Here is a 21,042-nt window from a genome sequence, read left to right on the forward strand (position 1 = left end):
TTAATGTAACAGATCAAAGATGTCATCACAGAGTACGCCAATCTAACATTTCAGACTTTTTTAATTTTTTGCGGTAAGCAAGGATTCCAAGCGATCCTAGGTCACCTAAGGAATCACAGTCTGCCTCCTTAAAAACTAGTGAGTTAAACTGTACTGAATACACTGTAGGAAATTTTAATCTAACAACTAAATATTACAATTAAAACACTACAGGAATCCTAAAGTAAATCATGCTAATTTAGATTATACCATGGAATATTCTGTAATATAACCATTTAAATATATTTGGTGAGCAGTGCACCAAAGGCACAGATGAAAGAAAAAGCTCAAATATGTATCCACGATCCCGTTTCATCGTCCTTCAAGAAAGAAACAGAATCCAGAGGGCAGTAAGATAATTTTTTTTAAAAAAGTCCTGAACTAGAAAAATGTATCAAAGGAAAAAAAGATTCAAACAGAGGCACCTACATGAGAATTGAGTTATCTTTGTTTTTTTCTTGTTTTCATCAAGTAAAGATGAAAAACAAAAATAAAACGTAAAATTCTTTGAAAAAAATAATGGAATGAACCATATGAAATAAACTGCTAAAAGAACAAATTAGCTTCTGGAGAACATTTAAATGTTTTAGCTAGCATCATTACACTGCTGCTTATTTCTTTTAAAGTAAGCCCATTTGAAGTTTAAGTTATTTCAAAACAGGTTATCTTTTCTACTACTCCTAAACATAACCCAGAACAAAATTCCTTTGCTATAATCTACAGCTATTTTCAAATTATTTTTTTCTAGTAAAATTTATTTTAAGTTGAAAATTTCATGTACTTCAAGGATAAAAATTAGCATTTTTTGCTTTATATGCAAATTTGAACTGAGAATTAAGAAAATTTGGGAATGATTTACTGTTGTTTTGCATAATGTTGATAGAACTTTAAAAAATGTGGATACCAACCCATTTCCAGCTTTTGAGTTGCCTTTGTTGTCCGTGGTAAGCTGAGAAAGCACATAGTGAGGTGCTTTGGCACTGTCGGCATCAAATATATCCATATTAGATTCTTCACAATCTCGTCGTTTGACCCCCGGCCTCTGCTTTGGATTTCGTTTTCGTGATTTACGAGGTACCTCAGTGTTATCATTGTAGGAACTGGTGCTCATGTTACTGAAGTTGGAGGGGGAATCCTCCATCCACATACTGCAGCTCTGCTCAGATTCCAATCCACACCCCTCATCCTGGCAGGACATCCGACTGTTATCCAGCAAGTCCTCAGGTGGTGGTGAGATGTACAACACTGTGTGCCTCTTCGGGGTTGATGGATGCTGCTGAACTGTGTTACCGGTTAACTGCTTTTCACTTACCCCTCTGTTACTTACCCCCACGGCTGAGGAGCAGCTCTCCACTTGCATAGCCTTGCTGTCGGTGACTGAGGTAGAATAAATGGTAGGGCTGGAAGAGGTGGTAAAGGAGCTGCAAGCACCGCCCATGGAGGAAGAGGAGGGAGCTGAAGAAGCATCTGCAGTGTACAATTCAAGAGTAAATACACTATACATGTTTTCACCTATGCTGGCTAGCAGTCCCAATGAAAATGTGATTTGTGAAGTGATTGTTTTCCCCAAACAAATAATTGGAATTTGGTTAAGTTTTAGAATATAAATGCTTTAAGCAATACAAAGCCTAAGAAATACAATTTTTTAAAAATGCCCAAATAGCATTTTTACTTTTGTTATAATTGATAAATTTTTAAAAATCTAATTTAGTGTTTTAAGCTGTAAAGCCAGAATAAAGCTTTTATTGCCTCAGCTGAATGTTCTGTTGAATTTTAATCATTAAAGTAATACAGAAAACCCCAATGTGAAATATATATGTTTGTGGTCCACATTCAATGCCAATTAAATAATTCATTACAGAATTTGAAAAGTGGGACTGTGCTTAGCCACAAAATATTAAAATAAGTTTCTAACCTATGAAGCAGAGAACTACAGGTCATTTTTAATGCAGACACTCCCTGCTTCAGAGGCAAATCCTGGAATAAAAATATGAGAAAATAAATGAGAAAAGAGCTGCTGATTATTCCAGATACCAATTATAAAATGAAAAATAAATAGAGAAAAAAAGATAATCAACTGAACTGGAGGCAAAATGGAACTGGTACCATTACTATAGCTGTAAAATCCATGAGAGGTGAGGAAGACTTAATGGGAACATGCTTGGTTGTAGAAGATAAACAGAGAATCTCAAAGATAAAAATAGCACATCAAAACCAAGAGTAACAAAAAAATCCATCCTTTAAGAATGAATAAAAAGCAGCAGAGGGTGGCTACTAGATGGGCTTTTCCTAAAGTCTCATGTGCTCAAAAATTAGCTCCTTACGTATTAGCTCTCTTTTAAAAAGGCCTGCTAATTATATATGGTAGTGAATAGTAAATCTTACTGTCTAAAGTTTAACAAAAAAAATTAAGCATGAAAATTTCTAAAACACCATAATTCCTATAAAAATATTTTCAATTATTTATCAAGTATGCATAGCAAAAAAAAGCAGATTTACATAAATATCTGCAGAAAAGACTGTGTGGCAACTAGCAGTAGTGCTGGCAACACTGCTGCTCTAACCCTTAGCAGCATAAACTCAGACACATTAACACTGCTTAGGCTGGACGTTACCTGCAATTTCAAAAATACTATTTTATTGTGTACAAGACATAATTGAAGGCATAAAGAAAAATTGGTAATGTGCTTGAATTTGTGTCTGTAGCCATTTATGCCAGTTTTAAAACTGTACAATAAAAATTTAAATGTGATGTACCATTATTTAAATTGATGTACCAGTATTGAAATCACAATATTCATTGCCAATTCAGTGCTACAATGTAAGAAAGTCAATGTTTAGATAATAAAAAGCTGTGCTAGTAAATTAACTGAACTCAACTGAAAACACATATCAAAACATGTAAATTACATGAAAGAATGACAACCACCCCCAAATTTTCCATTGTTGTCAAGGTTGAAGAGCACAGTCATGTTAGCCATCTGTAATGTGATCTATGTAATGCCACACTCAAAATTTTTCTCCCAACTACCATAAGTCAAAGAACCTGAAGGAGTAGATGACACCAGTTCCACTTTTTAGTTTGTATCCTTGTCAAATGCAGCAGCTGAAACTAGAAAATTCAGTCACTTTTAAACTGCATTCCAATTTAAAGAAAAATTTATCAATTTTATATCATGCATTAATGCAATGTTTTCTTAGTATATAAATATTCCTAAAGATCTGTAAAAACTAGATGCTAATGTCAATGACAATTTAGAAGCTGATTTGTAGCCACTTTGGGTTTAAAATTTTTTCCTTTTTTTTTTTCCTTTGGAAAATGCTATGATTCTCATTTTGGACAAAACAAGAAAGATATATCTAATGTTCCTCCATCTGTTCCAACTATTAGCTATAAATGAATCTAAACTTTGTGATAGTTGTGTCTATATTCTTGATTTTCAGAGAAACACTAGAAGACAGCATGCACTATTTGCAATGGATGACACAAAGCAGCATGAATGTTGTGAACTTATATTTCTAACGCACTTCCCCACTCCCCCTTTCTGAGTTTAACTTTCATGCAACACAAGAATGCAAAATACAAGCATTCGTGTCAAGGACAAAGGGAAAGTATATATGTGCAAAGTCACAATGAAGTCAACAGCAAATTATATACAGTTGTGATATTCTGATATATTTGTTTTGTTTTGATCCAGGGTTCCTGGCTTACAACTCCTAGCAACTTCCTACATTAAATAGAGCAATAAGCATCTGTGGTTAAAGTTTTGGCTTTTCACTTCAAAATGATAAAGATAAAAGATGGGTTTTGTTTGCTTGGTGCTTTTCTTGACAGCATCTCTCTTGTCTTTTTAGTTTTAATTTATAACAAACACCTTTCAACCGCCTGAGACTGTATTAATAATGTGATTTGGAGAAAGTTGCTAAATGATATAAGATGGGAGGAGAGGCTGGTTGCCACAAGAATAAACTATGTCCTCAAAGGGTTAGTGCTCACCCATCCTCCAACCTCCAGGTAGCAGAAGGCCTGGGGGTTAGAGTAATAAACAACAGTCAAAAACTTAGTCAATCCTATTTACATAATGGAAGTCTCTTCAAATTTTTTTTTCTATATAAAAATTCAAACAGACTTAATTCAGATATCCAGGAAAGTGAACAAGAACACACCATGTCCCAAGAAAGAGGCATGGTCAAACTCCCACTTGAGACTGAGGCTTCTAGTCCTATGCATCAACTCATTGTCTATTCATTTCTCTGCTTTAAAATACTTTTTATAGTCGAGTGGTGGTGGTGCACACCTTTAATCCTAGCACTTGGGAGGCAGCGGCACATGGATGTCTGTGGGTTCCAGGTCAGCCTGGTCTACAAGAGCTAGTTCTAGGAGAGCCAGGGTTGTTAAAAAGAGAAACCCTCTCTCGAAAAACCAAAACTCTTTATAATGAATTAGTAAATGTTTCCTGAGTTCGGAGTTACTGTACTAGTAAATTAATTAAACTCAACCTGTGGATCATGGGAAGTTCAATTATAAGCAATCAGATCAATACTGAATTCTATTAAGTTAAATTGGCAAACAAGCTGGGTTGGAGATTAAAAAGAATTTAGTATCTGAAATGTAAAATGCTTAGATGCATTACAGCAGCAGTGTCTGATACAGACAAGCCACTGAGAGCTTATAGAGAACTATCTGTCCCTTTCCCCCAGAGAGCACTACAACATCATTTCCTAAAAATATATGTAAGACATATATTACATATTACTTTATATGTATGTTACAATTACATATATTACTTATTTACATATTAGCATTAAAATACCATGAAAAAATCCATTGCATTATTTCATTAAAATGTAAAGATAAAAACAATAACAAGGACATTTTATATTTCTAAACACTACTAGCCTGTCAATTTCAAGCATTCCCAGAAAAGTAATACAGAATATTTCTGGGAATACTATAAACATGCAATCACTCAAAAAATTAATTGGAGCTGGGCCGTGGTGGTGCATGCCTTTAATCATAGCACAGAGGGCAGAGGCAGGCAGATTTCTGTTGAGTTCAAGGCCAGCCTGGTCTATAAGAACTAGCTCCAGAACAAGCACCAAAGCTACACAGTGAAACCCTATCTCTAAAAACCAAAATCAAAACAAAACAAAAAAAAATTAATTGGTATTCTACAGAACTGAAGTGACAATAAAAGCCTTGCTTCTTTATATATACATATTTTTTCCAATTCGTTTTTTCATTGATGGGAGGTGATTTGTCTGAAGCAGTCTTACTATGTAACTCTGGCTGGCCTGGAACTCACAGAGACCTGCCAGCTGCTGCCTCTTCAGTGCTGTGATTAAGCGAATGTGCTCCGCTTTTTTTTTTTTTTGAGTTAGGGTCTTGCTATGTAGCCCAGGTTAGCCTTGTATTCACAGCCCTCTTCTTGCTGCATCCTCCTGAGTGCTGAGGTTGCAGCTGTGTACTACCACCCTAGCCTGGGATACTCATTTTTATTTGTTCCTGTGAACAAAATACGGTGATTACTTCCCTGATCTGTTTTCAGTACAAACCCTTTTGTATGGTTGGCTGACTGGCTGGCTGGTTAGTAGGTTGGTTTTTCAAGACAGGGTTTCTCTGTATAACAGTTTTGGCTATCTTGAAACTTGGTAGATCGAAATGGCCTAGAACTCACAGAGATCCACCTGCCTCTGCCTCCCAAGTGCTGGGATTAAAAATGCATGCCTCCGGGGGCTGGAGATGGCTCAGTGGTTAAGAGCATTGCCTGCTCTTCCAAAGGTCCTGAGTTCAATTCCCGGCAACCACATGGTGGCTCACAACCATCTGTAATGAGGTCTGGTGCCCTCTTCTGGCCTGCAGAATCCACAAATATACAGAATATTATATACATAATAAATAAATAAATATTTTTAAAAAAATGCATGCCTCCACTGCCCAGCAGCAAAGACCCTATTTTTTAACGGTTAGAATTGTTCAGTCTTTGTTAAATTGCTGCATATTAAAAAATATAGAGCCCCCCCAAATAAAAATGTTTTAATAAATGCTTTTTTTCTCTTTTAAGAGATTTTTTTATTGTATATGTTAAGAGATTTATTTTTATTATATGTGTATAGGTGTTTTGCCTGTATGAATGTCATTGTACTGTATGCTTGCAGTGACCACAAAGGTCAAAAGAAGAGGGCACTGGGTTGCACGAGACTACAGTTACAGACTACTGTGAGTCACCATGTGAGTACTGGGACCCAAACCCTGGTCCCCAGAAAAGCACTTTTACTGCCATACAAAGCAAAATAGGTATAATGTATTTCCATGATTAATTATACAATTTATTTGTTCCTCAAGTTTCTTACCTATCTTTTAGAAACATGGAAATTTTCCTGAACTCATTGAATCAACTAAGTAGCATGTTAATATATTTTCATTTTCTTTTGCGAAATAACTATTTTTGAACTTAGCCTAATTTATATAAGCTAACTATTCCCACAATACTTCCTGTGACCACAGAGAATATTACAAACCAAGAGGAAAACTGACCTATCAGTCTACAATTTACTGGTGAACATTTATAACCTCAAGAGAATATATTAATTTTAAAGTTTAAAAAGGAAGTGAATCTCGGCATAGTGGCATATGTTTTTAATTCCAGAAGTTAGGAGGCAGAGGTAGGTAAATCTCTGTGAGGAAAACATCAACATCACGTCTCTAGTGTCCTATAGTTCTATTCTCTGCAAATTAAATGTCACCCAAGATGATGAACTTGAACTGTGCATATGGCTTCTTTTTCTCAAAGTTAAAATTTATTGTTATATTTATTTAACTCTTTACTTATTTTGTGTGTATGCTCACGCCATTACACACAAATAGAGGTCAGATGACAAACTGTGAGTTGGTTCTCTGTCTGCCAGGTGAGTTCCAGGAATCCAGCTCAAGTTGTCAGGTGTAGTAGCAAGTGTCTGCACTCACTTAAGCCCTGTGTGGCTTCTTTTAACTGACGGAGGGAGTTAAAACACAGCTTAGTAGCAGAGCAATGCCTACCACATGCGGCCCTGGCTTCACTCCCCTTACAAAGAGAAGTGACACATCACTAAAGGCCACAAGGATTGTTCAAAGTGCCTGGGATAAAAGATTTGTCAGATAAATATGCCAGAATACACAAATATCTAATTTGTTAGAAAAATAAAAACTGGATTTTAAGTTTTATCACATACAGAAACTTATGTCTGTTTCATTTATCTCTTGCTTAAACTACTCATTAACCTGAAGAATTCAGTTCTAGATGGGTCATGTCAATTTCAAGTTATTCAACAACCATTAGCATTTTAGTGCTTAAAATGACATTATAAGGAGTTTATTATTTTATCTGATCTAAAATACTTAGAGAGCTCTGAAATCAGAACTTTTCTTTTAAAGTCCTCAAAATAAATAAACAGGTTTCACTGATTTAAAATATCATTCCATAAATGGTATTTAACTAAGACCTTGAGTTCAGATCTGATCCTAGCAATTAAATATGCACATATATTTGTACATTTTCAACTATCTGTGCACATTAGTTGAATTTTCTAAAAGGTCACTAAAAAGGCCATGACCTTCTGTATTGTATTATGCAAACCAATAGTGGAACAGAGAAGGAGGCAACTACTGCCTACTCAAAAATATTCCTAAAAACCAATACACGCACTTGGTACACACTTTCAGATCTACAACACACCATTGAATCTTGGTTATTCTTGATGAGGAGCAATATTTGTCTTACTGGCAAACATCTTGTCTCGTAAAAGTCACCAGATAAATTTTCAAGTCATATTTTCAGATCAAAAAAGACAGACACTCAGAAAAAAATTCTAAGGACATTTGTGTTATCAATAAACTGAAACACAGAAGACACAAAGTGGCTGCAAACCTGCTTTTTCAACACCTTACATGCCAACCTTCATTTTCTACTTTTCTTCTTATGATAAATTAATGTAAAGTTTAAAACTTTACAAACAGATTTAGTTTCAATTAGTATCAATCCACTATTTAGGGGAAAAAAAGGAAAGAGAAAGAATGAAAGAAAATAGGACTTATAAAGAAGTCTGAAAACAAGACCAACCTATACCCTGGGTGAGATTGGATGGGTTAAGTGTCTCTGGTACTATTTGTCTTCACTATTGACAGACACTGTCATACAACCCACCACACGATGCCTGTCTTTGAATGGCGAAGCTAGAATGCAAGTTAAGTGTATTAACAGAAAAACAACTAGCATCCCAGCATATAAAATAAGCAACCCAGATTATTTTACAAAAAAACAAAAACAAAAACCCAAAAACTGTAGGATTGATCAATTTACATGTTTAAAACAGTTTCAATTTCCCACACATACTTCTCCCACCCAATATAAGTTTACATGCTATAATAATCATCTTTTAAGATAAACTTTAAAATTTTAATTATTAACATCAGATAAATGCATGTAAATTTTTTACCCAAAACTTTGGTTAACTCATATTCACCAATATATTTTCCAGTTTATAAATGCAATCTAATCCATAAGCCAGAATGCTCTATTTTGTGTGGTTGTTTAAAAATTTTTAGGCTGTGCCTTTATCCGAACATTTTTAAGAAGAGGCATATTCTGAACAAAGCACTTAAAGCTATAACGAAGATCCTATTTCAAAACAAAACACCAACAACAAAATACCATCTATCTTTAATTTCTTTGTCATACCAGTGGCCACATACTTCCATACAGGTCTTTTAAAAAGTTACTTTTAAAAAGTAAATGTGGTAGCCTATGACTATTATCTCAGCATTTTAGAGGCTGAAGCAAGAGGACTGCTATGAGTTAAGAAAGTGCTAAGAGTTAAGAAACTGGGCTAAATAGTGAGTTCTAGGCCAGCCTGATAATGTGATGGGGTCTCGACAAAACAACTGGATGCAAACTGGGTGGTGGTGCATACCTCTGAGCCCAGCACTCAAGAGATAGAGGCAGGTAGATGTCTGTGAGTTCTAGGTCAGCCTGGTCTACAAAGCAAGTTCCAGGACAGTCAGGGCTATACAGAGAAATTCTGTCTCAAGAAAAACAAAAACAAAAAACCAACCAAACAAAAATGGATGCAGTAGTAAATATCTTTAATCCTAGCATTCAGAAGACAAAAGCAGGCAGACCTCTATAAGTTCAAGGCTAGCCTAATGCCTAATATCCATAGTGAGACCCCCCCACCTCAAAAAATAATGCTGAAACAGAGATTGCTCGTTTTATGAATAAAGATTTTTTTAAGTGCTTAGTCAACTCTGTAAAACTATCATATTTTTAAAAGGGGGGTGGGGTGGGGAACTGTGCTTTATTGTAGCCCAGGCTGGCCTCAAACTCCCTGTGTGCAAAGAATGACCTTGAACTTCTAATCCCTTGGCTTCCACCTCCAATACTGTGGGACTACAGGTGTATGACACTATGTCCAGTTTATACAGTGTAGGAAATTAAACCCAGGGCCTTGAATACACCAAATAAGCACTATATCAAACTGTACCCACAGCCTTAAAATGAATTTGACTTATTATAATTATGTTATAACTAATATTATTAGTGTATATATATATATTTCATGCATCTATACACTTGAGGCCATGTAAAACATTTTTTTGAGTGAAACATGACTGACTGAAAAAAAGTTTAAGCCCTGCCCTAGCATCCATCAAGGAGTACAACAACTTCATCAAGAAAGAAGAAAGGTACTTGTAGTTAGAAGGGTTGAGACACAACTGCAACGATATACTATTCTAACATTTTCTTCACCTTCTTCCTATGACTTTTTGTTATTGATTTTTTTTTCTTTTTCTGGGTACTAAATATTGATCTCCGATCCATGTGCATGCTAGGTGTACACTGGATCACTAACTTATATGTCAGCTCTTGTTTTGTTGTTTAACATTGGCTTACAAGTATTTGAGATTCTCCTATCTCTGCTTCTGCGTACTGGGATTACTGGTTTTGTTTTGTTTGAGACAAGATTTCTCTCTGGAACTCGAGCTGGTCTCGAATTCAGAGATCCACCTGCCACCACCCCTCTCTCCACAGAGCTGGAATTAAAGGCATGCACAAACACCACCCTCGTCCCAAATTCCTACAGTTTTAATTTAGATCATTCATAGGTCTAAAATGACTTAAAGTATAGCTGTTCTTTGGTTACAGATCTTTAATTTTCTAGTGTCCACTCCTCTAGTATAACTAGCACTCACTCAACAAGTTGCTTCAATGTAGAAAATACTTGTAAGATACTTGAAATTTATTAATTGTCATAGCATAGAATTCAAAGAACCTAAAAAGGTTTTCTTAAAAAGTTTGTATCATAGATATCAAAAAAATACAAACTTAAATTACACCATTAAAAACTCACTAATCCTTTCTGTGATATTGCCAAGTCAGCAGAAGTGGAGGCTCATCTGCAATCAAAACTCTACTTCATAAATGGCTCACCATCAGTGGCTGAGGAAGGCACAGCTGCTGGATGTTGGCACTACTTTATTAGAGGTGCTGAAGATGGCTCTCATCCACAAGAGCATAACATGTAGAATTCACAAACCTTTTAAAGCCTTAAACAAGTGCCAAAGAACACCTTGGTATGCTAACATACAATTGTAATGAGCCTGTATATGTCAAGTTGGTGGAGGCTCTTTATGCTGAGAACTATATAAACCTAATAAGGTTGATGTCAACTTGGAACAAAACTGACCAGGAGAGAAACCCAATAAAGTGGTTGATTGCAGTTGTGTGGGGCTTACAAATTTCACAGGTCAAGAATGTCAAAGAGAACTTCAAATATAAAAATGAACAACAACAAAACAAAAACAAAAACACCTTGGCTCATTTTCTTCTAAACAAACAAAAAAAGGTTCAGTAAATTTTACCCTGATCCAGGTATGCTGACATACGTCTGTAATCCCAGTACTTGGAGGGTCAGGAGAATCAAGAATTTGAGATCATCCTTTGCTACATAGCTCAAGGCTATCTGAGACCTTCTCTCAAATAAACAAACAAATAAATAAAAATAAATAATAACAGCCCATCAAATGGCTTGGGCAAGTTAAGGCACTGCCAAACCTAAGGATCTGAGTTTGATTCTGGGCCATATAAAATGAAAGAAATTTCCAAAAAGTTGTCCTCAAACCTTCACAAGCACACCACAGAAAACACATTCCTCAATAAATAAATAAATAAATGTTATGAAAAAATTATCAAAACAAAACAAACAAACCCAAAACCAAACCAAAATAGAACAGAATAAAAACCCTACACTGATCTAATAATGGAAATATTCAACAGAGACTCTCTACGTGTGATGTATTGGGGGGGAGTGTATTCACTCACGTGGAAGTGTATATGGAGACCAGTCATTGAAATCAGGATAATCTTCCTCAATCACTTCTCCACTTTATTTTTGGGCGGGCTCGTTTTACTTGGGTTTTTTTGTTTTTTTAAACTAAAACTGAAGCTTGCCATTCATTTTTGACTAGACTGGCTGACCATGGAGCCTTTGAAAGATCCACCTGTCTTTTCACACACACACCCTACCGCAGTGACAGGGTTACATAAATGCACCAATGCAACAAGGTTTTACATGGAGTCTGAAAATCTGAGCAAAAGTCTTCAATCACTTTCAGCATTTCCCTAGACCTCAAGAGACATTCTATTGTACATGCTTTATGACTGTAGCTATCTATACATGTTTTTAAAAGCTGCATTGTGAATTAGCATAATTAGAGGCTATACTGCTTCTAAGAAAGACAAACTAGTAACCCCAGAATTTGGAAGCCAGAGAAATTGGAGTTCCAGGCTAGGCTTGTCTATAAAGGGATTTTGAGATCCTGTCCACATACATGCAAAATAAATACTAACATAATTACTTAAAGTAAAATATAAACTTTGTGAAAACAATGAATTATATACTAGTTATTAACTTTTCACTGAATTATAAAATGTATAGTTTTATCAATTTTTTGTTATTATTTTAGGGTTTTTTGCTTTTTTTTTGAGACAAGAGAAGCACCCTAAGTAGCCTCAAACTAGCAGCCATTCTTGAAGGCTATTGAAAGATTTTAACTCAAATTCTTGAGGTAAACAATGAATTACTCACTGGGTATAGTAGCACATATCTATAATCCCAGCACCCTAGAGGCAAAGGGAGGGGGAAACCACCATTGTTTGAAAGCAGTTTATTCTAAATATAAACTAAGAAATATAATACCCATCAAATATCCTCCAAATGAAAATAGACAAACTAATTTGACTTTTTTTGGTGTCTGTGTTGGGGCGGGGGGAGGGGGGGGGGCGGTCGTCCCACATAGCTCAGGCTGGCTTCAAATTCACTATGTAGCAGAGGAAGACCCTGATCTTCCCATCACTTCTCAAATGCTGGTATTATAGGTATACTAGACCTTATTTCTTAAATTGAGACAAAAAAAAAAGTTAATCCTAATTTCCATGAAAGATTTATTATTATAAACAAACCTCAGGATTAAAAACTATAAATGTGCTGGGTGGTGGTGGCACCCACCTTTAATCCCAGCACTCAGGAGGCAGAGGTAGGCAGATCTCTGTGAGTCCAAGGTCAGCCTGGTCTATGAAGCTAGTTCTGGAAAGTCCCCAAAAGCTACAGAGAAATCCTGTCTCGAAAAAAACAAAAAGAAAAAACAAAACAAAACAAAACAAAAGAAACTCTAAAAGCCTAAAAATAATATTTGATTTGCTATAACTTGTTGGTCAACTCTTTATTTTACTAATACTATTAATTATAGTGGTATATTATTTGTTTTAATAAATAAAGCTTGCCTGAAGACCAGAGGGTAAAGCAGCCACACTAGTCAGTCACACAGGCCAGAGTGGTGGCACACACCTGTAATCCAAGGACTAGGGAGAGAGAGGCAGACAGATTTCAAGGTTAACCTGGGTTACACAAGATGGATTCAGTAACAGATCCAGGTGGTGGTGGCTTACACCTTTAATCCCAGTGTCTGGGAGTCACACACCCTTAATCCTAGCACTAGGGAAGTGGAGCCAGGAGGGAGGGATGTGGCTGGGTTGAGATGGGAATATAAACTGGAAGAGAGACAGGAACTCACTGGAGTGTGGAGTCTGAGGATTCCTGAAGATAGGATCTTGCCCTTTCAGTCTGAAGATTTGGGAGAGGTAAAAGGTAGAGGTCTCTCTAGTGGTTGGCTGCTTTGCTCTTCTGATCTTCAGCTTGAACACCAATATCTGTCTCTGGGTTTTTATTATTCGTGCAACAATTAATTTATTGACCTTTTTTTTTAAAGAAATGGCCTCTGTCATAGCTACCTACGGAACCTGCAACATGATCTAAAGTTTTTATTTCTGAATCTGTCATTTATTCACATATTGAACTTCGAATTCTTAACTAGTTTCCGAAAAGAAATTTTTTTCTAGTTTTTTTTTTTTTTTTTGAGACAGGGTTTCTCTGTGCACAGGCAGGTGAACAAATTTCAAACTAATGAAAGGTTTTGACCTTGTCTTCATATAGAAGAGGAGAGGCCTCCTGCCCTCGTCTTCCTTCACCCTAACCCTGAGTCTCATATAGCAAAAAAAGAAGATACTACTGATGGAAGTATGTAAAGGAGTAATAGTACAAAGACCAAAATCCTAACAAATTAAAAGGGGCTGAGAAACATTCTTTTACCCAGAATTCTGGATTGTGGATCAGCAGCATCACATTTATTTATGCCCTCAGTAATATGTGAGGCAGAAAGAAAAAAAAATGGTGAATCTGAGAAACACATTTTTAATAAATAATAAAGAATGCCATGAACACACATATTCCCGGTCTCTAAAATTTTTTAAGATTTAAACTGATTTAAAATGTGTGAAACACAAACCTTTATGGCAGAACTAGAAGTCTGTTCCCACCAGGCCCTCATACCTGATAGCAGCCAATCCAGCTCCTTCAAAACTCTGAAGAATTAACTATATCAAGAGTCATCATTTTTATGCATTTCACATGTAAACAGCAAATGCTACAGATTTTTGTTTTTAAAAACATCAGATATTAATGTGCATTTTCCCTAGCTATCAAGCTTTTGGCCAGGACACTGAGTAACTTGATAATATATTCCCAGTTTTTTCTCCTTGATAGTTGTATCACCAAAGTTATCAATCTGATAAATAAAATTGTGGCTCCAATGATTTCACATATAATACATACTGATGTCCCCAGAACTACTACTCTGTAATTTAAACTCTTATCTTTAACAGCACATAATAAAGGAGTCTTTTCGATTAATAAGACATCAGAAAATAGAATAAACTATGTTGGTTACTAAAAAAAGAAGAATTGCAAATTAAAAGATTGATTTCTTGGATTTAAATCACAGAAACTTGCTGTGAAATGAAAACTTTCAAAGTTACCTTTTTAATCTCTTTACCACTTTTATAATGCCAATGATTTCAAGATAGTAAGAATTTACTGGGGTCTGTCTTGGTGGTAGAGCACCTGCCTATCATGCATGAGGCCTTGAGTTTAAACCCAAGGTATAAATATAAATACATTTATATATTTATTTATATATACACACAGAGATAGTTTTAGAATATTTCCTTTGGTCAAATCTTTTATTTTCATGTTCCAACTCATTGCTTTGAATCTAATTTACCTGGAAAGAATTTCTCAACTATACAGGAGATGAAACTTTTCATTAGTGACCCCAAATCAAGGGCTTTAAATATTTATACATAAGAATTCCTGAAACATGCAGTGCTATAAAAGCAAGTGTTGTTCTTTTTCTAAACTTTGCTAATTTTTTTCAGCTTTTAAAAGGAACTGGATCTACTGTAAACAGATGTTAAAAAGCACAGAAGAAACAGACTTGTAGTTCTATGTAGATTCAAAATGTCCTTAAAAAAACAATTTCAAGACACAAAAGAAATCAGTTAGTCAATTTCTACGTGTGGATTTAAAGTGAAACAATACTTCTTTAAAATATTTTCTATTTTATTTTATGATTCCGTCTTTTAAAACTAGATTTGAAGCTCCAAATTTTAAAAAAAAAATATTCAGAGCTAGAATCTGGTAGATATGAAGTGAACCAGATCATCTTATCAAATTGATCATGAAAAAACGCACTAATTCACAATTAAATCCACAGAAACTGTTAGAAAATGTCTGGCCACACATGAACAGTGAGGAAGGCCAATATCTCTTTATCATGCTTAAATCTTTCCTGCACTCAACCAAGAAGGCTTCATACTGCACTGTTTGGCTTGAGAAAGGCTAATGGTATACAAGTTAGTGCATATAAGAAATTAAATACCTGCTGCTAGAACACAGTACCAATACTGTCATTAGGACTACAGCCTTCCCTTTTGATTTTTTCCTTGTGAATGCTTTGATGGACTTTAAATACCATTTTAAAAGATAACAAGTATCACAAGGCAGGAAACCTCTATAGGAAAAATGCAACCTTCAGAAAAGTAGAAATAATGTATCCATTTTTCTAAAGCAAATACATTTAGCATCCTATAAACCCAACTTCTTAAAGTACTATAGTTGGGCAAGCTAATAAGGAAATCATTCATACTAATTTATTATTAAAGACTTTTTTCCTATAAGTTTATCTGTCATGTTTTATCCTAATTCAAAGTAAAGTCTGAACCAATTTAATTATAGTTATAAAGTGTATGATTTGAGAGCTGAGTAAAAATAAACTTGACAAACTTCAAACATTTTTAATGCTTTTCACTGGTACTGGAGAATGTATTTACATATAGTACTCAATTTTTTTATTATTTTCCATGAATTTAAAATAAATCAGGCCACATGTATATTTAAATATAGGAAAAAGGTTATAGTTACATCCCTATAAACAGAAAAGAAACTTGAGAACTTGAGTCCTTTTTCAGATCATATAACATTTTTCCCTTTGAGCAAGTCTCTAAAAAAATATCATTTTCTAGATATAGTTTGGTATTTAACCATTTTATGTGCACTCAACAGTCATTTTAAATTGGTTCCCATATCTGAACACAAAGTCCATTTTAGGAGATAGCATTTACAAACGTACAAAATTTTAAAATTTTTATATATATACATGTATATATACATAAATTTAAAAAATGAAAAAATTGAAAACCTTTCCATTTAAAGGGTATAGTCTTTAAACCCTTCTAAAACAAACCCTCAAATCATACTCTTTTTGATATAACTTTGCCAATACTGTTCATGTAGGCCAGATAATACCCTAGTTTTCGTGAGAGAAGTAAAATGAATGCATACCAGCAGCAACTACAGCTGGAGGAGGCGAGCCTGCCTCACCACCACTTGTCTGACTCATTGATGCTACAGAAGTTTCTCTAGGTGGAGGTAACTGTAACTCCTTTGGGAGAAGATCATAGACAGATTCTGTAGGGAGGAAAAAAATTTGAAGATCAGTCAATAACCTAATTGCATATACATGAAATAAGTATCTTTTCTCTTTTGAGAATTATAAATTCACAAAAAAAAACTGTATCATGAAGGTTGTGAACAGTTATTAGCAGTATTTGTTCTTTTAGTATACAATCTTATTAAAAACTAGAGAATGAACTTTCCATTGGTTCTACTCTGATTTTGGTTTTACTTTTATTCTTTATTTGTTCAAGATCATCTCTAGAAAAAATATTTTTAAAACTAGCTAAAACTAAAATCATAATCCAAAAACTTATAAAGGCTTACAGACAAACACATAAATTTAAATGGAAAAGCAAGGTGAAATCCTTTTATGATCCTAACACAAGCAGCTAAGGCAGGACCAGAAACCACAGGTTTGAGGCCATCCTGACTCATAAAGTTAATTCCAGACTAGCTTGGGTTATACAGGAAGACGCTATCTCCAAAAATAAAAACTACCCCTCAAAAAGTGTTTCTGAGTCAGACAATGGTGAGGCACTCCTTTAATACCAGCACTCAGGAGACAGAGCCAGAATGCCTGAGTTCTAGGCCAGCCTGATCCACAGAGTGAGTTCCAAAACAGCCAGCGATACACAGAGAAACCCTGCCTTAAAAAACAAAAGCAAACTAAACAACAAATAAAAAAAAGTGTTTCTGAGAGAAAATGCTCCCTCTAGCATTGGAGACTAAACCAAGGGCTTCAGGCATCATAGGCAAGCACTTTACCACTAGGCCCCTGCTAAGACTTCTGTAAGTAAAAACACTTTACGAGATGATTAAAAAAAAAAATGTTCCATAATTAGATTAAGGTAATGGTTAAACAACTCTGTAAACAACTATTAAATTTTACTGTTTTAAATGTATTCTTACACATGCACACATGCACGCCCATGCACATGGCAAAGGCAGTCAGATCTCTGTTAGTTGAAGACAGCCTGGTCTATGGATCAAGCTCCAGGCCAGCCAAAGATATACAGTGAGACAGTGTTTCAAAAACAAAACAAAAACAAGCCAGAAAGAAAAGGAGCCTGGCTTTGAGTAATGCCAGGTTTATGCTTTAGTAATTCCAGCATTTTGGGAGCCCAAAGCAGAAGGAATGTTCAGGTCAGTTTGAGTCACACAGTTAAGTTCCAGGTTAGCCTGGACAAGATTTTAACCAAGTAAAATCTTGAGTAAAAATCTAGAGTAAAATTCTCTCCTGATGGTACAGTTTTCAAGATGAATATGCTATGAAGGTTGTGGGAAACAGCAGTACAGTTATTGGGAGCAGATGTAAAGACATCTATGCTATCTTTGGGGTCCTTTCTAAATTTTATGAAGGCTCCAATAAGCGATTCTTTAATGGTGATCAACACATTAGAATGGCAGCCACAGGTTTGTTGGCAGATGTTCATTCATCAGCAGATGCTGCGAGAAGAGAAGCACCCCAATATTAGTTCTAACTTTAGCTGAAACACTCCTCTAAAACATTTTGTAGAGTGGCCCTATCTGTACACAGTCATATACACCACTGTTAGGCCTTTCGGCTGCAGTTTCAAGTTAGATCTTACAGTATGAAAGAGGATGTACAGCTCATACGTATCGACCCATCGGGTATTTCATGGTTACTGTGGTTGTACCATTAGCAAAGCCAGGAAGCTGCAAAGAAAGAAATAAAAACGCTTCTGATGAAAGAAATTACTTCCTGTGGTACAGATAAAGGAGTTGTGAAATATTTTGAGGATAAAGCTTTTGAACTAGAGCTCAAATGGGTTGGAGAACTAAAAGAATATGGAATCGTTCTAAAAGATATAAAGGAGATGGCAGAGAAACAGGCTGAGGATGTTTGAAAAGATGAATCAGATGATGGCAGCATGTAACATTTTCTTCGTCAGCTCTTGTTTTATGCTCCTGTGACAGTTCCATAAGACTAGCACAGCACCATGGGTCATATAAACCCACTAATCAATTTATTAAATTTTTGTCTTACCAAAAAAAAAGAATGGGGTCGCACAAGTGAGAAGCACAAGAACAAGTAGGGCTCCTAAAAATGTCCCTGCTAAACTTCATGAACAAAATTGGCTTCTATTTGTGAGAACCAAATCATGAATGACAAATAGCAAGCAGGTGTTTTGTTTGTTTGTTTTGGTTCTCCTGGAAATCAGGAAAATGCCGCACGCACAGTTATGTTTAACTCAGTGATTTTTAAAAGTTCAAAGAAAGAAAAGAAAGAGTCAGGCAGTAGTAGCACATTTAATCCCGGCACTCAGAAGGCAGAGGCACTGGGATTTCTGAGTTACAGGTCAGCCTGGCCTATAGAGTGAGTTCTAGGACAGTCAGGGATACAGAGAGAAATCCTGTCTTGAAAAACCAAGGAAGTTCCTTTATACATGATGAAGAAATGTCAGCTTCATAAAATAAGTAACTTTCTACCAACTACACTCAAGATGTAGGAAGGAAATGGTCATTGCATCAATAACTTGAATATTTCTAATTTGCAAATGACAGAGATTTAAGAGGGATAAATATGCATTATTATAACTCATCACAATTAACAAAAAGTTAGTGCAAATACATTTTGATTTCTAACAGGCCGAGCAATTTATAATTAATAAGCCTCTATGTGTTTATTTGGGACTGAACGGCTTGGCTGCAGGACCAGGCAGGACAGAAACTTCCATTTATAAAAGGTGCCCAATTTTCAGCAACTATATCCACATAAAACCTGAGAGAGTTTGGGAAAGGATTCTAGACACAGAAGAACAGAGTCAAACACAGGCTCTTGGTAGCAGCATTTTCTCAAGTGGGCTCTGTTTGCTAGAGGCAAGCAGAGGCACAGCTCCCTTAAGAGAGGCTTCCTGACTCAGCGATAGTGGCAAAAACCTTGCAGCTCTTTTAAGAGGCTTGCCACCAAACAATTAAATGGTATTTATGAGCAGCTGGCAGCGTCAGGCTTCTTGGTAGTGGTATGGACCTTGCAACTCTAGAGTTGTGACAATAAACACGGTTTCCACCAGTACCTCCGCCATGAAACTCTCAGAAAACTAAGGAATGGGGCAGAACCAATCCCCAAAGCCACAGCTTTAATCCTAGCCATGTTGTTTAGTAGATTAAAGACTCACGTGCTCAGAAAAAAAAAAAAAAAAAAGATATACAATAGAGATTCAGATGGGGAAAAAAAAGACCTCTAAATGGTTTACAGTGTGTTTAAAAAAATATACATAGGCTTGGGAGAGAAAAGAAAAAGGACAGAGAAAATCCTTTAAAAAGAGAGAGAGAGAGAGAGAGAGAGAGAGAGAGAGAGAGAGAGAGGGGGGGGGGGTACCAAAACTACAGAGAAACCTTGTCTCAAAAAAAAAGAAAGAAAGAAAGAGAGAGAGGGAGGGAGAGAGAGAGAAATACAATAGTCAGGTGTGGCGAACATGCCTTTTATCTCAGGCAGAGGCAGGCGGATCTCAGAGAGTTCGACTTTAGTGTGGTCTACAGAGTGCATTCCGGGACAGCCAAACATCTCATAAAACCAAAAAGTAAAAAGTAAAAAGAAATAGAGGTTTTTAAAAAGCCACATAAAGGTGGAAAATACACAAAGAATGTGGATACTATATATTATTGTGTTGTTTTGAATTATTTGTTGAGGAAAGAGCAACATCTGCTACAAGACATCTGAAGCTAGGCAGTGGTGGTGCAGGCCTTTTATCCCAGCACTGGGGAAGCAGAGGGAAGCAGATCTCTGTAACTTCTGAGGCCAGCCTGGTCTACAGAGCAAGTGCCAGGACAGGCTTCAAAGCTACACAGAGAAACCCTGTCTCGAACTCCCCCTTCCCAAAAAAAACACATTTGATTATAATACGCTTCTGGATTAATCTAACCTATATAGTTTGAAAATGCCTTGACTTCAAATTTTAAGTCAAAGATAGCTACTTTGGAGAGAGGTTTTGCTTTTGTTTCCACAAGAAATAAAGGCTATAGATTTATTTTTGGTTAAGAAAAATAAGGTTTGATTGAGGAAGACCCCTTGAAAAATCTCCACTGGGAATGGATGGCTCAGATGATTCAACATTTCAGAGCACCTCTGTTGCAGTTTCTTCTGAGTTCTGCATCCAGTGCATCCAGAACTGGATGCAGAACAAGCTTCAAGGCTGCTGGCTGAGATGATCAAGCCTCTCAGGACTTGACCATAATCCTAAATTTTCTTTGGGTCCCCATAAGATTACCAGCACCCCCAATCACAGGAAGTAGCACAGAAAACTATGCCCACATTCCAAAAAAAATAGGTTATGGATGTTTATCTTTGTTTATTAGCGTGTTGGTTACAAGTTATAGACAATGGTCAAGAAAAAGGCTAAACAAAGGAGATAAGATTCAGGGTTTTTGTTTAGAAAAGAAAAATGGGGAAATGCTGTGGAATAATGTTCTTCTACACTGTAAAAATTTGTCACTCATATGGGTTTAATAAAATGCTGATTGACCAGTAGTTAGGCAGAAAGTACAGGCAAGGCAACCAGACTAGAAGAATTTTGGGAAAAGGAAAGGCAGATAGATATAGAGGCAGCAAGATGAGAATGAATGTCTCACTGACAAAAGGTACCAAGCCACATG

At 35.9% G+C, this 21,042-nt stretch overlaps 1 protein-coding gene across 11 annotated transcripts in view; it reads right to left on the bottom strand.

Annotated features, from left to right (window-relative positions):
- The window catches only part of Nfat5 (nuclear factor of activated T cells 5), an 88,239-nt gene that overhangs the window by 40,880 nt on the left and 26,317 nt on the right, over nucleotides 1–21,042 (bottom strand). For 4 of the 11 annotated variants that reach the window (XM_085681613.2, XM_085681612.2, XM_085681611.2 and 1 more), the window contains 2 exons: nucleotides 16,312–16,437; nucleotides 948–1,506 (listed from right to left, as the gene is read on the bottom strand). In XM_085681613.2, the coding sequence (XP_085537739.2) occupies nucleotides 948–1,506; nucleotides 16,312–16,437 (685 nt within the window). Of the gene's footprint in view, nucleotides 1–947; nucleotides 1,507–1,954; nucleotides 2,017–16,311; nucleotides 16,438–21,042 lie in introns of those variants that run through there. The other 7 variants (XM_048431020.3, XM_048431003.3, XM_085681614.2 and 4 more) reach the window with 6 other exon arrangements.

The sequence above is a fragment of the Myodes glareolus genome, chromosome 22, assembly GCF_982192425.1.
Source record: "Myodes glareolus chromosome 22, mMyoGla1.1, whole genome shotgun sequence".
NCBI classification, from domain to species: Eukaryota; Metazoa; Chordata; class Mammalia; order Rodentia; family Cricetidae; genus Myodes; species Myodes glareolus.